Source organism: Colius striatus, chromosome 1 (genome assembly GCF_028858725.1).
Source record: "Colius striatus isolate bColStr4 chromosome 1, bColStr4.1.hap1, whole genome shotgun sequence".
Classification (NCBI taxonomy): Eukaryota; Metazoa; Chordata; class Aves; order Coliiformes; family Coliidae; genus Colius; species Colius striatus.
In genome coordinates this window covers 191,591,768-191,606,332 of record NC_084759.1, presented here as the reverse complement: position 1 = coordinate 191,606,332, position 14,565 = coordinate 191,591,768, and the positions used below count along the sequence as shown (strand labels likewise).

Genomic DNA, 14,565 nt, shown 5'->3' with positions numbered 1-14,565 from the left:
TGCCTGTTTCCCTTCCCCAGGCTTCATATGCTGCTAAGCAGGGCCATAGCATCCCTCCTGTCAGAGAGCCTCTGCACCTGCAGCACCTGCTGTCTTCGGCTCCTTCCAAATATATCAACTTGTTCCTGTCTTGTTTTCATTTCCAGTACTTTGGCATGTAATTTCCCATATGCTGCTCCTTCTTTCTCCTGCTGTTTCTGTGAGTTCATCCACACAGATGAGTTGCCACAGTTTAGTGTATTGGTGAAGCCATGGTAATTCTGCAGGCCGTTAGTGATGAAAGAGTCAACTGTAAACTTTCTTGATTCAATCTCTTTCATAAAATAGGTGTAAAAGGGTGGGACAGGCAAGTGCAAACTTTTTCATTTAGAAGCCTGCTTTCCTCTTGAAGGTGTTCTCAAGCTTATGTAATCCATCTTTCAGTAAACTGATGTGCCTCACCTCTTTTCAGCAGCAGTAATGCCAATGGGAGTTTCCTGGCTTGTGCTTCTTGTATCTTCAGCATCTCTGAATCTTCAGAAATGCCAGACACAATAAGATTATTGTGTTCAAGCTGGGAACAAAAGACTAAAGAAGAAAGCATGTATGTCTGCAGGATTAAAACCTGTTAATAATGATAATATTCTTATACAAATTAATTTTCAATTCTTAGCAAAATTATATCTTGTGCAAATTCACACCAGGCCTTTGAGTGGGTGAAATGATTCAGGACCTGTACATAAGAGCATGAGACCTTTTCCTACTCACTCCTCCTGCAGTTAGTGGCATGTGGCAGGTTAAGCCAGCCACTGACAGGCATTTTATTTCAGTGTAGGTTCTGTATTCCACATCATGCAGGTTAGTAAGGTGTAAAAACACTGTGATCTTTTATCACCCAAAGGTGAAATGTGAAGGATGGCTTAACCTGTTTTCCTCATTAGTGGCATACATATGTATTCAAAGCATATGTCAGAATAACCTGCTGTCTTTGAGAACATTGTAAATATTTACAGGGACGTGGGATAGTTTGCTAAAGGAGGGAAATGTGAAATAAAATAAAACTCTTGTAAGTTTCATGGGATATTTTTGTTTGCATCAATGGGAAATATGAATTAGTATTATTAGTAGTAGTACTGTTTCTTTTTTACAAGATGGTATCTGTCTAAATGGTTCATCTTTTTGATTGGCATTGGTGTAGTCTTGTACTAATGCAGCTGCCTGGCTTGAAAGACTCAGTTAGTTTGTGTGACGTCGTAATTGTATTATTTGCTTTGTAACATGCAGTATTTGCTTTAAAATTCCAGGGATGCACATTTGTTTTTATCATTGTCTTTACATTTCAGACAATTAGATAGGACTGCATATCTCTGTCACTGAAATTGCATTCCCTGTAGGGGCTGCAGTATTCATCATCATTGTATAATATCACAACTTGACCTTTTTCTCATCAGGAAGAAATTATAAAGGCCTGTTATCTTGTTACATTAATAGGCAGTTAAGGCTGCACAGATTGGTATAAAATATGGGCATGCTAAAATAGGTAAACATAAGTAAATATATTTAGTAGTTATCATAATCTATGTAAGTGTTCTTTTAGATTTTTGAAATTAGACTGCTATGCCATGATAAACATGAAGGTTATTGCCTAGCACCCAGGCTTTGGCAGCTTGGCATTTGGATTTGCCAAATCTAAATTGTCCTGGTTTGTTTTCCATAGGAACAAAATATGTTGTTTATTAATGGATTAAGTAAACTTCTAGTTGAGAAGATACAAGCAATGAGTGCAATAAACAACCAGAAGGAATGTTGGGGGTGGAAGGTACCTGATTATATGTATATATTTGAGGCAGTAGCCATCTCTGTGCTTTTATGTGGTTCTTTTTTCTTTGCTTTTTGAACCATATGGGGTCAGTATGCTATACGTTGCTGCTGACAACTGGCAAATGCTGACTTCCTAGTAGAAATGGATTTTGAGAAGATTAAGATGTGTGGAGTTAAAAACGTGACTTTCTGAAGCCTTATCTGTTGGAAATAAATAGGAGTTTCATAGCAGGTGTCAGCAGGTCAAGACTTGACATTTATTGTTATTTTCCTGCCCTTAAGAGGAAGAAGAAAGGTGGTATTAGGAGATCAGAGACTGGACAATTTTGGTGACGAGAACAGTGCAGTATAATCTAAGTTTTGACAGGCCTTGAGAACTGAGGACACATTAGTATTTTAATTCAAGTGATATTTGTTCATCATAAATCTTTGTCCCTCTGAGATTCGCACCCTTACCAGGATCTCAGAGTATGCCGCTCATGTAAACAAAATGAGCCTGGCCGAGGCGTTGCAGTCAGTAGTGGACAGGAGGACGGTGGAGCCAGGCTTAAAACTCATGTGTGTAGATACCAGGTCCTCAGTACCAACAGTTTTCACCCTGGAGATCCTCTCCTGCTGCACTACAAGTTGGTTTTGTAGGCATAGCCTTGAATGGCTGTACTGATAGAGAAGAGGAACAGAGGAAGGGAGCTGAGAGGATCTAAATACCTTGTCTTATCCAACAGGTGAGGCAGTAACACCCAGCCATAGGCACAGTCATTCATGGCTGGTGGCATCTTAAATGACTCAAGCACTTTTGGAAGTAGTCAGTTAGATGTATTGTCTATCATGGATTATTGATTTGAAGTAACAAGTAGCTTATGCTTAACACCTCGATGTTAAGTCAACAAGGAGACATTTAAAGCAAGCTGCATTTTGACCAGGAAAAAAAAAAAAAGTGAGCTTCAGTGTTTTTTATGGTTACTGTGTGAAAGCCTGTAGACTTCTAGGTATTTGAGGGCTTGAATATTCAGTATTTTAGTCAGTATAAATTAATAGAACAAGATGAAAAGTGCTTCTACAGTACAAACAAAACTATTCATGTTTTCTTGGGGGTTTATTTATCTCTCCTTGAGAATGCAGGCACAATATCTGTGTTATTTGATCTCTGTGAAAAATGGTAGAAGGCATCCCTTTTTTTTCCCTTTTTCATTTTGCTCAGTTGATTTATTTATGAGTTACTGTTTGTGTGGAACGTTTGATTCATTGTAGAGAGAAGTAAAAAATTCTGTCACATGTTCCTGTTGGGTGCAGATTCCCATCCCTGCAATGTGGTGCTAAGGCATTTTAAAGCAGTTGTTATTCTGGTTAAAACAAAAGTAATATGACAGGATTTCAGGTGCTTCAGTGGCAGTGAAATAAAACTGCAAAGTTCTTAAGCCAGGTGGTTACGAATGTCACTTGCAACACGTTGGATGCCACAGATTAGTTTTGTATGACCTTTAATGGCAGTGAGACTGTATTTGATTTTTGAGCTGTCTTTCCCTAGACAGTACAGGGAGTGATAAAGTCCTGCATGTTTTGGCAGAAGAAAAGATAGAGCACAGCAACTGGACTTGAAGTCTGAATTCATTTAAATTAAAAATGCAGACCTCATTTCTAGCAGAATATGATTGACCATTGAAAATATAAACAGATGACAGAATGACAATTTGTCTCGATGTCTTCCAGGCAAAACTTCAGTCAAGCACAAGTTAATGCCTTAGTTATACCTGATTTCCCAGGGTAATTAGTTGTCAGTTTGAGGCTGCATTATGCAGGAGGTTACACTTGATATTTGTTATGACCTTTTATTTATTTAAAAGCAGAAACTAATAGGAGGTAAATTGAAATCCGTGGTGTTTATATTTGTCTCTCCTTTCACTCACAGGTACTACAGTGCTACGATTTTGCAGATGTCAGGAGTTGAAGACGACAGGCTTGCAATCTGGCTGGCTGCACTAACAGCATTTATAAACTTCATTTTTACTCTTGTGGGAGTCTGGCTCGTTGAAAGAATGGGTCGCCGGAAACTTACACTTGGTAGCTTAACAGGTAAGTGTTTAATCAGTGTATTGTATTTTCCTCATAGTTATTAATAAAATAAAAACAATTGCTATTTTTTTTCAGAGTAGGCCTTTTTAAATGTGGACCTCATCTTCTCCCTGAAATCATACAGCTTTTAATGACCAGTAGTACAGCACCACACCTAAAGGCTAATTTAAAAAAAGAGATTTCAGGTGCAGTTTTTCCTTCAGGTGCAGTTTTTCCTTCAAGCAATGTTTGACAGTATTTTTATTTAGCTTTTTAATGATGTTCTTTTTTCAAATTAAAGAATAAAACACATGGAAGTTCACGGATGTCTGGTTTATAAATATAGTATGTTTATGTGATATGTAGGTCATTAATTGAAATTCAGAACATCTAATCAAGAATTTCTGGTGAAAGCATCCTGCATAGCCATTGCAGCACTTTCTTAAAAATAGTGTGGTTCTTTGCATAGTTATGTCAAATAGAGCACAGTAAACACCCTCACTAATGTGATTTTAATTAATCTCCTCCAAGAGGTACTAAAAGACAGAATTCTCAATTTGTGGATTTTGTCCAAATATTCAAATGCCATAATTCATTCACTAGCCATCTCTTGGAAGCAGGAAAAGGCAGAGTGAGCAGTTTTGACTGCGCTCAGCCACATCCTGCCGTTTGCCCAATATTGTCCCTGCTTGCTCCCATGTTATGTACTCATTCTGGCTGAAGCAATCTGTGACTGATACCTGTCTCTGGATGAACATTGGAAAAGTTCAGGCATTTCCAAGAACAGGATTTGGAAAAGAGTAACAGTTTCTAATCCTCTTGACATCATGTTCATAAGTATTTAGCTGGGAAAGTTTAATGTCTCCATATTTTGTTCTGTTGTTGCTGTCAGGGATCCAAACTTCTAGTTAATGCAGCACAGCAGAGTGGGGAGCCACCTGCCAAGTTGCTGGCCATCTGCAGCTCCCAAGGGATGGAAGCAATCTACTCACAGTATTTGAATGCCGTTATGTAGGCAGAGCAGTGATGACACAGTTTGGCATCTGGTTTGATACACAGTTACCCAAATGTGTAAATTAAGACACACTATTTAGAGTCAGTTTGGTATTTCCAAGTTATAATAAATGTGTATTTGGTATGTTACCATTTTCATTTAGTCAAGAAACCTGAAGTGTTTTTCATGATCCAAGTTCAGAAATACAGTCATGGCAGAAAAGGCTGGTTAAGCACATTCCTCGTGTCTTAAAAAACATAACAAAAATCTCAAATCACTACTTTTTATCTCAGTCTACCTTCAGATCAGTTAAAATACATCTTCCTTTTATAAGTTTTTCTGTGTCTTTCAAAGGTGAAAGACTCAGTTCTATTAACAGAATCACAGAATTTTAAAGGCTGGAAGAGACCTCAAAAGATCATCTAGTCCAACCTCTTTGCCAGAGCAGGACCACCTAGAGTAGGTCACACAAAAACTTGTCCAGATGTGTTTTGAATGTCTCTAGAGAAGGAGACTCCACAACCCATCTGGGCAGCCTGTTCCACCCTCACAATGAAGAAATTTTTCCTTATATTTCTTTGGAACCTCTTCTGTTCCAGCTTGTACCCATTGCCCCTTGTCCTAACATTGGATATCACAGAGAACAGCCTGGCTCCATCCTCCTGACACTCACCCTTTATGTATTTGTAAATATTAATGAGGTCAATCTTCAGTCTCCTCCAAGCTCTAGAGCCCCAGCTCCCTCAGCCTTTCATCATAAGGGAGATCCTCCACTCCATCATGTTTGTGGCCCTGCACTGAACTCTCTCCAGCAGCTCCCTGTCCTTGAACTGAAGGGCCCAAAACTGGACACAATGTTCCAGATGTGGCCTATGCTTAATGCCCTATTTCCCCTGTGATATTTGTCTGTTTTCTTGTTTTCTGGTGAAGTGGATCTCTCCTGGCAGTGCACTGGTACTTCTGGTTCTTTGATGCTGTCTCTCATTTATACTCTGTTGGAAAAATACTTCTATATTTATATTAAATAATGGTATTTAGATATTTATACATTTATATCTTTGGCCCCAAGGCCTCATATATTTGGCCAGCCCCTAATTGTTTGTTGCTTACATAGACCCTGCTGCATAGGTTTGATTCCCGTGTAAACTTCTCATACAATCACAGAACCTGGCTTTTTTAGTTCTGGCTACATATTCAAAGGTCATATATTTGAAATTTAGATATGAATGTATCTTACAAAAAATATTAGTCATGGAACAGAGAGGAATCTAGAAAGAAGATACAGAAATAATGAAGGAGAATAATGCAGTTAAGAGTTTCTTGTTTACGATGTTTAGACATAAAGTAATAATGGTAAAAATACTCTTGATCCTTTTGCGGCCAGTTGCCAGTCTGCAGCATCACTTGATGCACTCTGCATTGTGTGCTGTGTTCTTTATCATACAGCCCTTTCTTAAGGAAAATACAAATGAAGACAGTAATGAAATAATACATCATCTCTCTCTACTATTTAGAGTTTTTTAATGCAGCTTTTGACACTTTGATTTCGGTAGTGGTGCGTATGATGTGTTTTCCTTAGCAAGAGGACTGTTTCATAAAATGATAATTACTAAATCTGCTCATGGATTTGTTTTCCGTGATGAATTTTCTCATGGGGTACAATTGTATTTGAGTGCTCTACTTCGGTTTCTGTTTCTAAGGACACTAACTTTCATGCTGGGTTATTACTAACTGCTTCTCTTTAGAGAAGCCAGGTATGCCCCAGTCTCCCATTACAGAAAATGAAAACAAAACTACTAACTTTGGCTGCTGCTGCAAGGGTTTGAGGGATTTCTTTTGGTAAAGGTTAATTGGTCTGATGTTCACTAGATGATAAGCTATGAGAACAATCAGTAGAAAAATAGTAACATTAATATTTTGATTAAAAACCGTCATACTGTTGTTGTAATGAATTTAATTCTGTGAACTTGTGCAGTTCTTCCTGCTTTCTGAAAACATTTGAGGAAGAGCTGTTTTACGTTTAGTTTAATATAGCTTCATAATTTTCAAAATACTGGCGACTTTTGAAAAAATGAGCCTTTCAGATCCAGAGACGTTAGAAAATTACAGTAAATAGCTTCCGCCAAAAAAACCAAACCCAAACCAAAATGAATAAACAAAACCCAAACCACCTCTTTAATCCTCCTTACCACAGTTACTCATTTGTCTTAGTTTCCAATTCATTTAATGTGTCGGCATCATTTTCTTTCTTTTGCTCTCTTTATTCAGTTACGTTCTTTCTTCAAAGCTATTGAATGGGAAACATGCAGCAATTTTGACAAGTGCAATATCCATTTCATTCGTGTTTTTCTTTTTCCCCTTCAGAAATCATCAGTTTGAAAGCATACTGATACTTGGGCATTAGACAATTTGTATCTCTCTTTGTAACAGAGAAGATCTAAGATATCTTCAGGACACTTCTTTTTTTAAAAAATCTCAGCTAATGGTGTATAGTAATTGTATGTTTTTCTTCATCACAGACAAACTTCTCACAGAGTGAAATTATATCATAAATTTGCCAAGTTTACATGTTCAGTACATTTCCAAAGAAAACAGACATCTGCAGGGTTACTGGAAGTGAGTGGTAGTATATTTGGTTAACTTAAAGGACAGACAAAACATATTTAGAGTGAGTATAGATAAGATTATAAATCCTGTCTAAAGATATTTGCTATCTGGTTTATGGTATTTTGGATGTACAGTAAATTTACTGCAATATCCAGCCTACCCTGAGAAGTTGGATCATTAGTGTACCTACTATCCTTAGCAGTACAAAGCCAAGTATAGAGTAAACTGAAACCACATTTCATAGTGGATAGGTCCTTTCTCCACATACAGTTTGTGATTGAGTTTAAGGTCTTAGTTCCCTCAGTTCAGGTAAATGTGTAGTCCAAACATCTCCAGTTTGTGTATGTTCGTGCTTATTAGCCATGGCTGCTGCACAGTCACATGCGTGAATAATTCTATTGAACAGATCTTGGTACTTAAAGATATTCTTTATATGTCATGAAGTGTCATATATTTTGGGTTTGCTTGCTAGGAAATTCTTGCTTTTCTCTTTAAAAACACCATCAAACTCACCCTTGAAACTGCCAAAACATCTCCTCTGCCCTCCACCCACGAAATGAACCCAAACTCCAAATAAAAACCAGATAATGTGGAATTTTTTTAAAGGTTGCCGGAATGACACGTTGAGGGCTTTTGTGTAGTGAAGATTTGTAAAGATTTGTACAGACTTATTTCTGAGAAAATGACTTACATGCTTATAACGTGCAGAGCAAGGGGATGAAGAGGAGTATTTGGAATTGAATACAATATCCTTTGTCTGCCCTCAACTTTTAAGCTACGTCATTACACACTTATTAATGTATGCTGCCTTACACTGGGATACGCTTCAGTGGTTTCTGAGTCTTTTTTCTGTATGGTAAGGGTAATATTATTAGATCATTACTTATTAGATTGTGAGTAACAAACTCACAAAGAACGTTATTACTAGTTTTATCGTTTTAGATCAGACCATACATGTTATAGGTGATCTCAGATAAAACATGCCCTGTAATAGAGAGTATGCAGATAAGTATACAGGGTATTTTATACAACAGAACTAGGTGCTTCATCACCTAGCAAGGTGGAAAGGTTTTGTAAGCCTGAGTTTGAGGTAATTGCAGTAGTATCACAAGTAGTGAAGTACATCAGTTTTTATAAAATGATACAGCATATTGTATATCTGTGACAAATCAGGTAGGAAAACTATGACTTACATTCTGGTAATGACCTGCTGCACAAAGTATGAACCCTTTGGTCTTTCCCTCTCATCATTTGCCCAGCTCATGCGCAAGGAATTTGTTGGAGGAGACAGCAGCAAATAGATGGAAAGTGACTTTTTCCAGTGAGATATTGTGTGTGTTCTTTGAAACAAGATCCAAAATTGCCATTGGGCTTTTTGGTGGTGCTTTTATGAAAAGTAAAGTTTCTCACATTCCACAAAGGGAAGTAGAGCCAGTGAAAAAGCTGATGCTATTTTCTGTTTTACAGGAAAGCCTACAAGTCTGGCTGTGGGAGTGGGAAGAAGTGTAGTGATTTCAAAGTCACAATTAATCTTACCTTTACAGTGTTATTTTCAACTCCAAAAAGAATATAACCATTCATTCATGTAGTCTCCAATTCAATCTATTTAAAAAAATCTTAACCTATTAATTTACTATCTGGGCATTAAACCTGATGCACTTACCTAACTCAAGATGTGGATGTAGCAAAGCGTATTTTTCTTAGGTTCTTATCACAACTCGTTAGCAATTACTGTATGCATAGTAATGGATGCCTTCCCAAACATAGTTCAGTTCAATAGACAATTATTTCATGTGCTCTGGACAAAAGTATCACATTGTTCTTTATCTGTATTTTTAGGTACTGCTGTAGCACTCATTATCCTAGCTTCGGGATTTTTGCTATCAGCTCAGGTCTCGCCAAGAATCACACTTAATCCACCAGATCCTTCACATCAAAACTCTACCTGCACGAAATACAGGTGAGATTTCATGATCGTTCATCCAGTCTTCTTGAGGATTGTTTCCAATTAAATGACTTTTACGAACTAATGTGAGTTAATAGACATTCGCAAAATCTAGTACAAGGAACTAACTAGATACCTAAGGTTAAAATGCCCAGTTCCGTCCATAGAGAAAATTAGACTCTTGGCTTAAATGTTCTGAATAACCCTTTGGAGTTTCTTGGACAAAATAAGATTGTTAAGTGGCAAACTCCACGCTTGAGATCTCCTCTGTTATATCACACCTACTTCAGTTTACAGTGGACACAAAGTTAGGAATGTTTTTTTTAAAGCAATTTGCAAAAATGCTTGCTATTACTCATCTACTTGCAGATTTGTCATGTATAACAGCTGTAAACTCTTCCAAGAAGATGTGATCCTTGCCTTTTGTTTTCCTGAGTGGAGGAAAAATAAATCTTCAGATAATTACTGACCAATTAACATTTCAAATAAATGTGATTTTTTTTTTACCATTTTTATCCATAGTAGTTGGAAAGTGCCCTTTTATATGCAATTGTAGTTTTAAGGAACATTACTTTTGAGGTGTTAGGAATGTATAATTTTCTACATTTTCTGGCTTTTATTCACATGTGAGTGCTCTTCTGTTCATTTAGCTAGCAGACTAGGAAATTTGCTATTGAGAGAAGACTAGTTAAATGACTGAAGAAATTATTATGTTCAAAATCTGTTTTATGTGTGTTTGCAGTAAATATAAATATCTAGAAATGAGAGATATGCTTCTGGTTTGCTAGCAGAATTGGCTAGAAATATGGTTCATGGCTTTTCACATGCCAGCACAATGTCTTAGGTGAAAGATTCTGAGGAGCTAAAGGTTTGCACAGCCCCTGTGGAGGGGAAGGAAGATCTTCAAAAGAGTGTAGATAGATGCTAATAGCTACAACCTTAGATACTACCAGATTTGAGAATCCCTACATGCAAGAAACTGTATTTTAACTTGTTTGCTACTGCAAAGTGAACTATATTTTGCAATTTTTGAGATGTGCCTATACAGCTTTTTTAAATGGCTAATAATGTGATTAAAGGATACAAAGGGGAAAGAGCTTTCAAATGCTCTCCTTTTGGAATAAGGTAATATTCATTTACCTTATTTTAATCTTATACCTTACTAGGGAGACATAAAAGCAGAGAGTCAAAACTAATGATGCAGTTGCCCACAAATCAGAGAATTAGCCTAAAGTATTCACTATTTAAAAGGACTTTTAAAAATAGGGATTGATATGGTCAATAACAACTTTCACACTCATGTAACTAAAACTATTTTTGGGATATCAGTTTTCATGCACATCACCAAACCCTGACCCTGCTAGAGTCAAAAGGAAGAACATTCCCTCAGCATCATGAATATTTGTTATGGAAGGTGATAACAGCCACTGTCTCCATATCAGAAAGCCTTAAAATTCCACATATGTTCAGCTAAGGTAGCAGTAAATGCAAGAAATATCATTTGCTTTTGGCAAGGATCAAGGGAGGACAAACATTTTAAACATTTTATCTCCAGTGGTTTTTCCAGAGGAGCTTAGTTCTGGCATGCTTTTCTGCCAAGCTCTTGTAGCTACACATAGAGAGTATACATTAATTTGTTCCTTTACCTAAATTATTTCTGGAGGAATGACATACAAGTATACATTATACTTGACTTGGGAAAGTGGCTGTTCAAGGTATGACTATGCCTGCTTTCTGTGCACATGGTCAATAAGCTGAATGAGATTTTAGAAAGTATTTGTGTTGTGAGAAAATTTTCTGTTCTACTCTAAGAATAATGGCATTAAAGGAGCTGTACAGGTAGTTGCCATGTAGAGTAGCGAATTTTACTGTAGTGATACTAACAAATAAGACGCTAGAAGTAAAATGGAATAACTTAATGGCAGTGGTCTCCTGCTGTTTAATCCATGTTTTAGCTTGCTGATTATCTCATATTCCTTATAGTATTGTATCTTGCAAGCCTTGAAAAGGTATCAAAGTTTTGGAAAAGCTAGACAACAGGACTTCAGAAGATCAACACATAATGCCTTCTCTCTGACCACTTTTCCGTATGTGTGCCTATGCAAATACAGCTAGTAGTCTCTGTCATCTAATGGTGATACAATGTTTCTCTGAGGTGAGGTGTACTTAAAGTCTAAACCTGTTTGCAGCTTTGCCATCTCAGAATATGGGGTTGTTTCCTAAAATGTATTTGTCTTTGCCAAAAACGTATTCCTAAGTTATAAAAACATCTGTACAATTCATTTTGCTGACAGAATTTTCACTGATACTATGTGATGTAAAAATGCTTTTTATGTTCTCAAGTGTGGGTGTCCATTGTGGAAGCTTTAGAGGTGCTACAAACAGTCTGTTTGTTGTTCCCTCAGATCCATATTCCTCTGCATAGATTAATTCCTGCTGCTAGAATAACAATGAAGATAGAACATACTAGCAAATAAAGAATACAGTCACTGTTCTAATGCAAAAAAGCACCTAGGGTTTGAATATGATGTTCTCAAAGAGCTGTGCCATGCAAATAGAATTACAAGTTACCTGTATGTGTTTGCAGAAAACAAATAAGATATACTGAAAATGTGGAGTAGAAGATTTTCATTTGGGATAGAGATGTACCATAATATAGTTAAACAGCCAAAAAAAATCCATGGGTCACTGAAAAATGGAATGTGTCACAAGGTCATCATGGAAATAACACAAATCCAGCAGGACACACTGAACATTGAACACTTTGCCACCTCGCAGGTGGAAGTTGCTGAGTGTCTTACTGAGGAAAGGCAAGGTGAACGCTCATCTATGTGCTGTGCTTAAAACAAACTTCATTTTCACGCTCAGTCCATGTAAGATTGTATAGATATTTGCACTGTGACCATCTCTTTTCTTTGATCTTAATCTCTTCAGAGGCTTACTTATCATCAAGGTCACAGAGAAGCTCAGAGGTAAATTTAAGAATACATAACAACATGGTCCCAAAATTTGTCATCTTGGAAAGATAAGCTAGCCATTATTATTCTGACTTCTCTAAACCCCGTAAGTGTGTTCTCATTTTTACTGGGAACTTACTTGGTTCTGAGAAGAGGTTGAGGTTAGGGCATGTGCACGAGCTACCTGACCACCTTTCTCATCTTTAAAAAATCAAAGGTGTAACAGTCTCACACTACCTTTCTTTGGGATATTCACTCATTTCTGGAAAACTGTTGTTGTCCTATTACCTTGTGTTCTTACACTTTTTGTATCCTTTCATTCATGTGTCTGTCTCTCTCACTGAACTTCTTGAGATTTGGTCAGCTGTAAAAGACATAATGTAAACTCATTCTGCTTAAGCAATATTTTTCACCTCGGTTATTATATGAAAATGTAACTTTTGTATTAAGCTTAGATTAACCCTCATATCTTATGGAAATGATACTTGTGCATAAGAACATTTCAGATTCCTTCTCGAACTAATTGTCTTCCGAGTTTGATTAAAATAACACAGGCAATGCCAGCTGTACTGGGCACACACAAGGCCTCTGTTGTTCATCTTTGAATTAGTCACCCTCATGTGGTTAAGGTTCCTAAGCTGCTTGTACAAATACATACCACTGAGATGAAGGCACCAATATTTAGTACTCTTGCATTGCAATTTTACAAAGTAGCTAACAGGCAGAAATGTATTTTTCTTTGTGAATTTAGCAAATGTATTTAATTGTGGTTAGTCCTGAAAAACTCAGCTAGCCTACCAACTCAAGCTGGTTTTAATCAATTTACTAGATTTTAGCATACATATAGTAAGTATATTATCTATTGTACTTTGTTTTGTTAACTACTTGACACTCTGATTTTTCTGCAAACTAGATGTCAATATTCTCCTTACTCTCACTGTGTTGTAGAACTCATATTCATAATGTAAGAACTCGTAATCACATATGATCCTCATTTTGTTCCTAATGTCAAAGTGACTGAACTACTGGTCATTTTAATAACTGAGAATTGCAATAATAAATCAGTAATGTGCTTCTGATATTAAGGTTGGAAGGTTATAAGTATGCAAAGAGATAAACATATTTGAGAATATTTTTGCCAGCTCTTATGAAATGTAATTAAAATTCAGATAGGCAGTTTGTGTTGTAGAACTGTAAAATGACCTCAACATAGGCTTAGAATTTATTGAGTAGATAATATAAGGATAAATCATGTTGTAATCATTTTCTATTTGATGGCATGCTGCTCCTATGAATCAAAACTTGTAATGTAATTTAAAATCGTAAGGAACGGGAAGGAATATGTCAGCTCTGTGTGGTAAGCATTTTTAATGTGAATGAGGAAAAACTCCTCTCATCAACTTAAACACAAAGATCTGAAAAGTGACTTACCTGAACTATAATGTCTGTGAGAATAATGCAGACTCTGCAACCATTGTTAACATTTCCACTTAGTCTTTGAATCTATCTCTGCATTACTAAAGGAGCAAGATGTCATTCATATAGTAACCTATAAAGACTTCACATCTCTACTAATACTTCTAAGACTCTGCTGTTTAACAAAAACTGGATCAATATGTAGGGAATTATTCTGTAAAAGCTTCCAAAGTGATAGTGTAATACTTGAATATGATGTGCAGGTTTTAGTCACATGAGGATGATTTTAATCAAGTTTGAACATGGCTTCTATCTGATCTCCCTGGAAGCTGGGAGTCTAGTATCTATATGTTGAGTCTTTTTGGAAGGCACATGTAAGTCAGTTCATAGAATCACAGAATGATAGGGTTGAAAGGGACCTTTAGAGATCAAATAATCCAACCTCTCTGCCAAAGCAGGTCCACCTAGATCAGGTGACACATAAACACGTTCAGGCGGATCTTGAAGACCTCCAAAGAAAGAGACTCCACACCCTCCCTGGGCAGCCTGTGCCAGGGCTCCCTCACCCTCACAAGAAAATAGTTTTTTCTTATGTTTAAATGGAACTTTTTGTGTTCCAGCTTCTTCCCATTACCCCTTGTCCTGTCACCAGATACAACAGAAAAAAGTGATGTTCTAACCTCCTGACATCCACCATTTAGGATTAGTAAATATTAATGACATCCCCTCCGCAGTCTCCTCTTCTCCGGGTTGAATAGCCCCAGTTCCCGCAGCCTTTCCTCATAAGGAAGATG

General features: G+C 36.9%; 1 protein-coding gene across 2 annotated transcripts in view; it reads left to right on the top strand.

Moving 5' to 3' along the window:
• SLC2A13 (solute carrier family 2 member 13) overlaps window positions 1–14,565 on the top strand; it is a 152,953-nt gene that overhangs the window by 100,704 nt on the left and 37,684 nt on the right. For both annotated transcript variants that reach the window (XM_062018738.1, XM_062018728.1), the window contains exons 5-6: window positions 3,710–3,873; window positions 9,293–9,413. In XM_062018738.1, coding sequence (XP_061874722.1) covers window positions 3,710–3,873; window positions 9,293–9,413 — 285 coding nt within the window. The remainder of the gene's footprint in view (window positions 1–3,709; window positions 3,874–9,292; window positions 9,414–14,565) is intronic.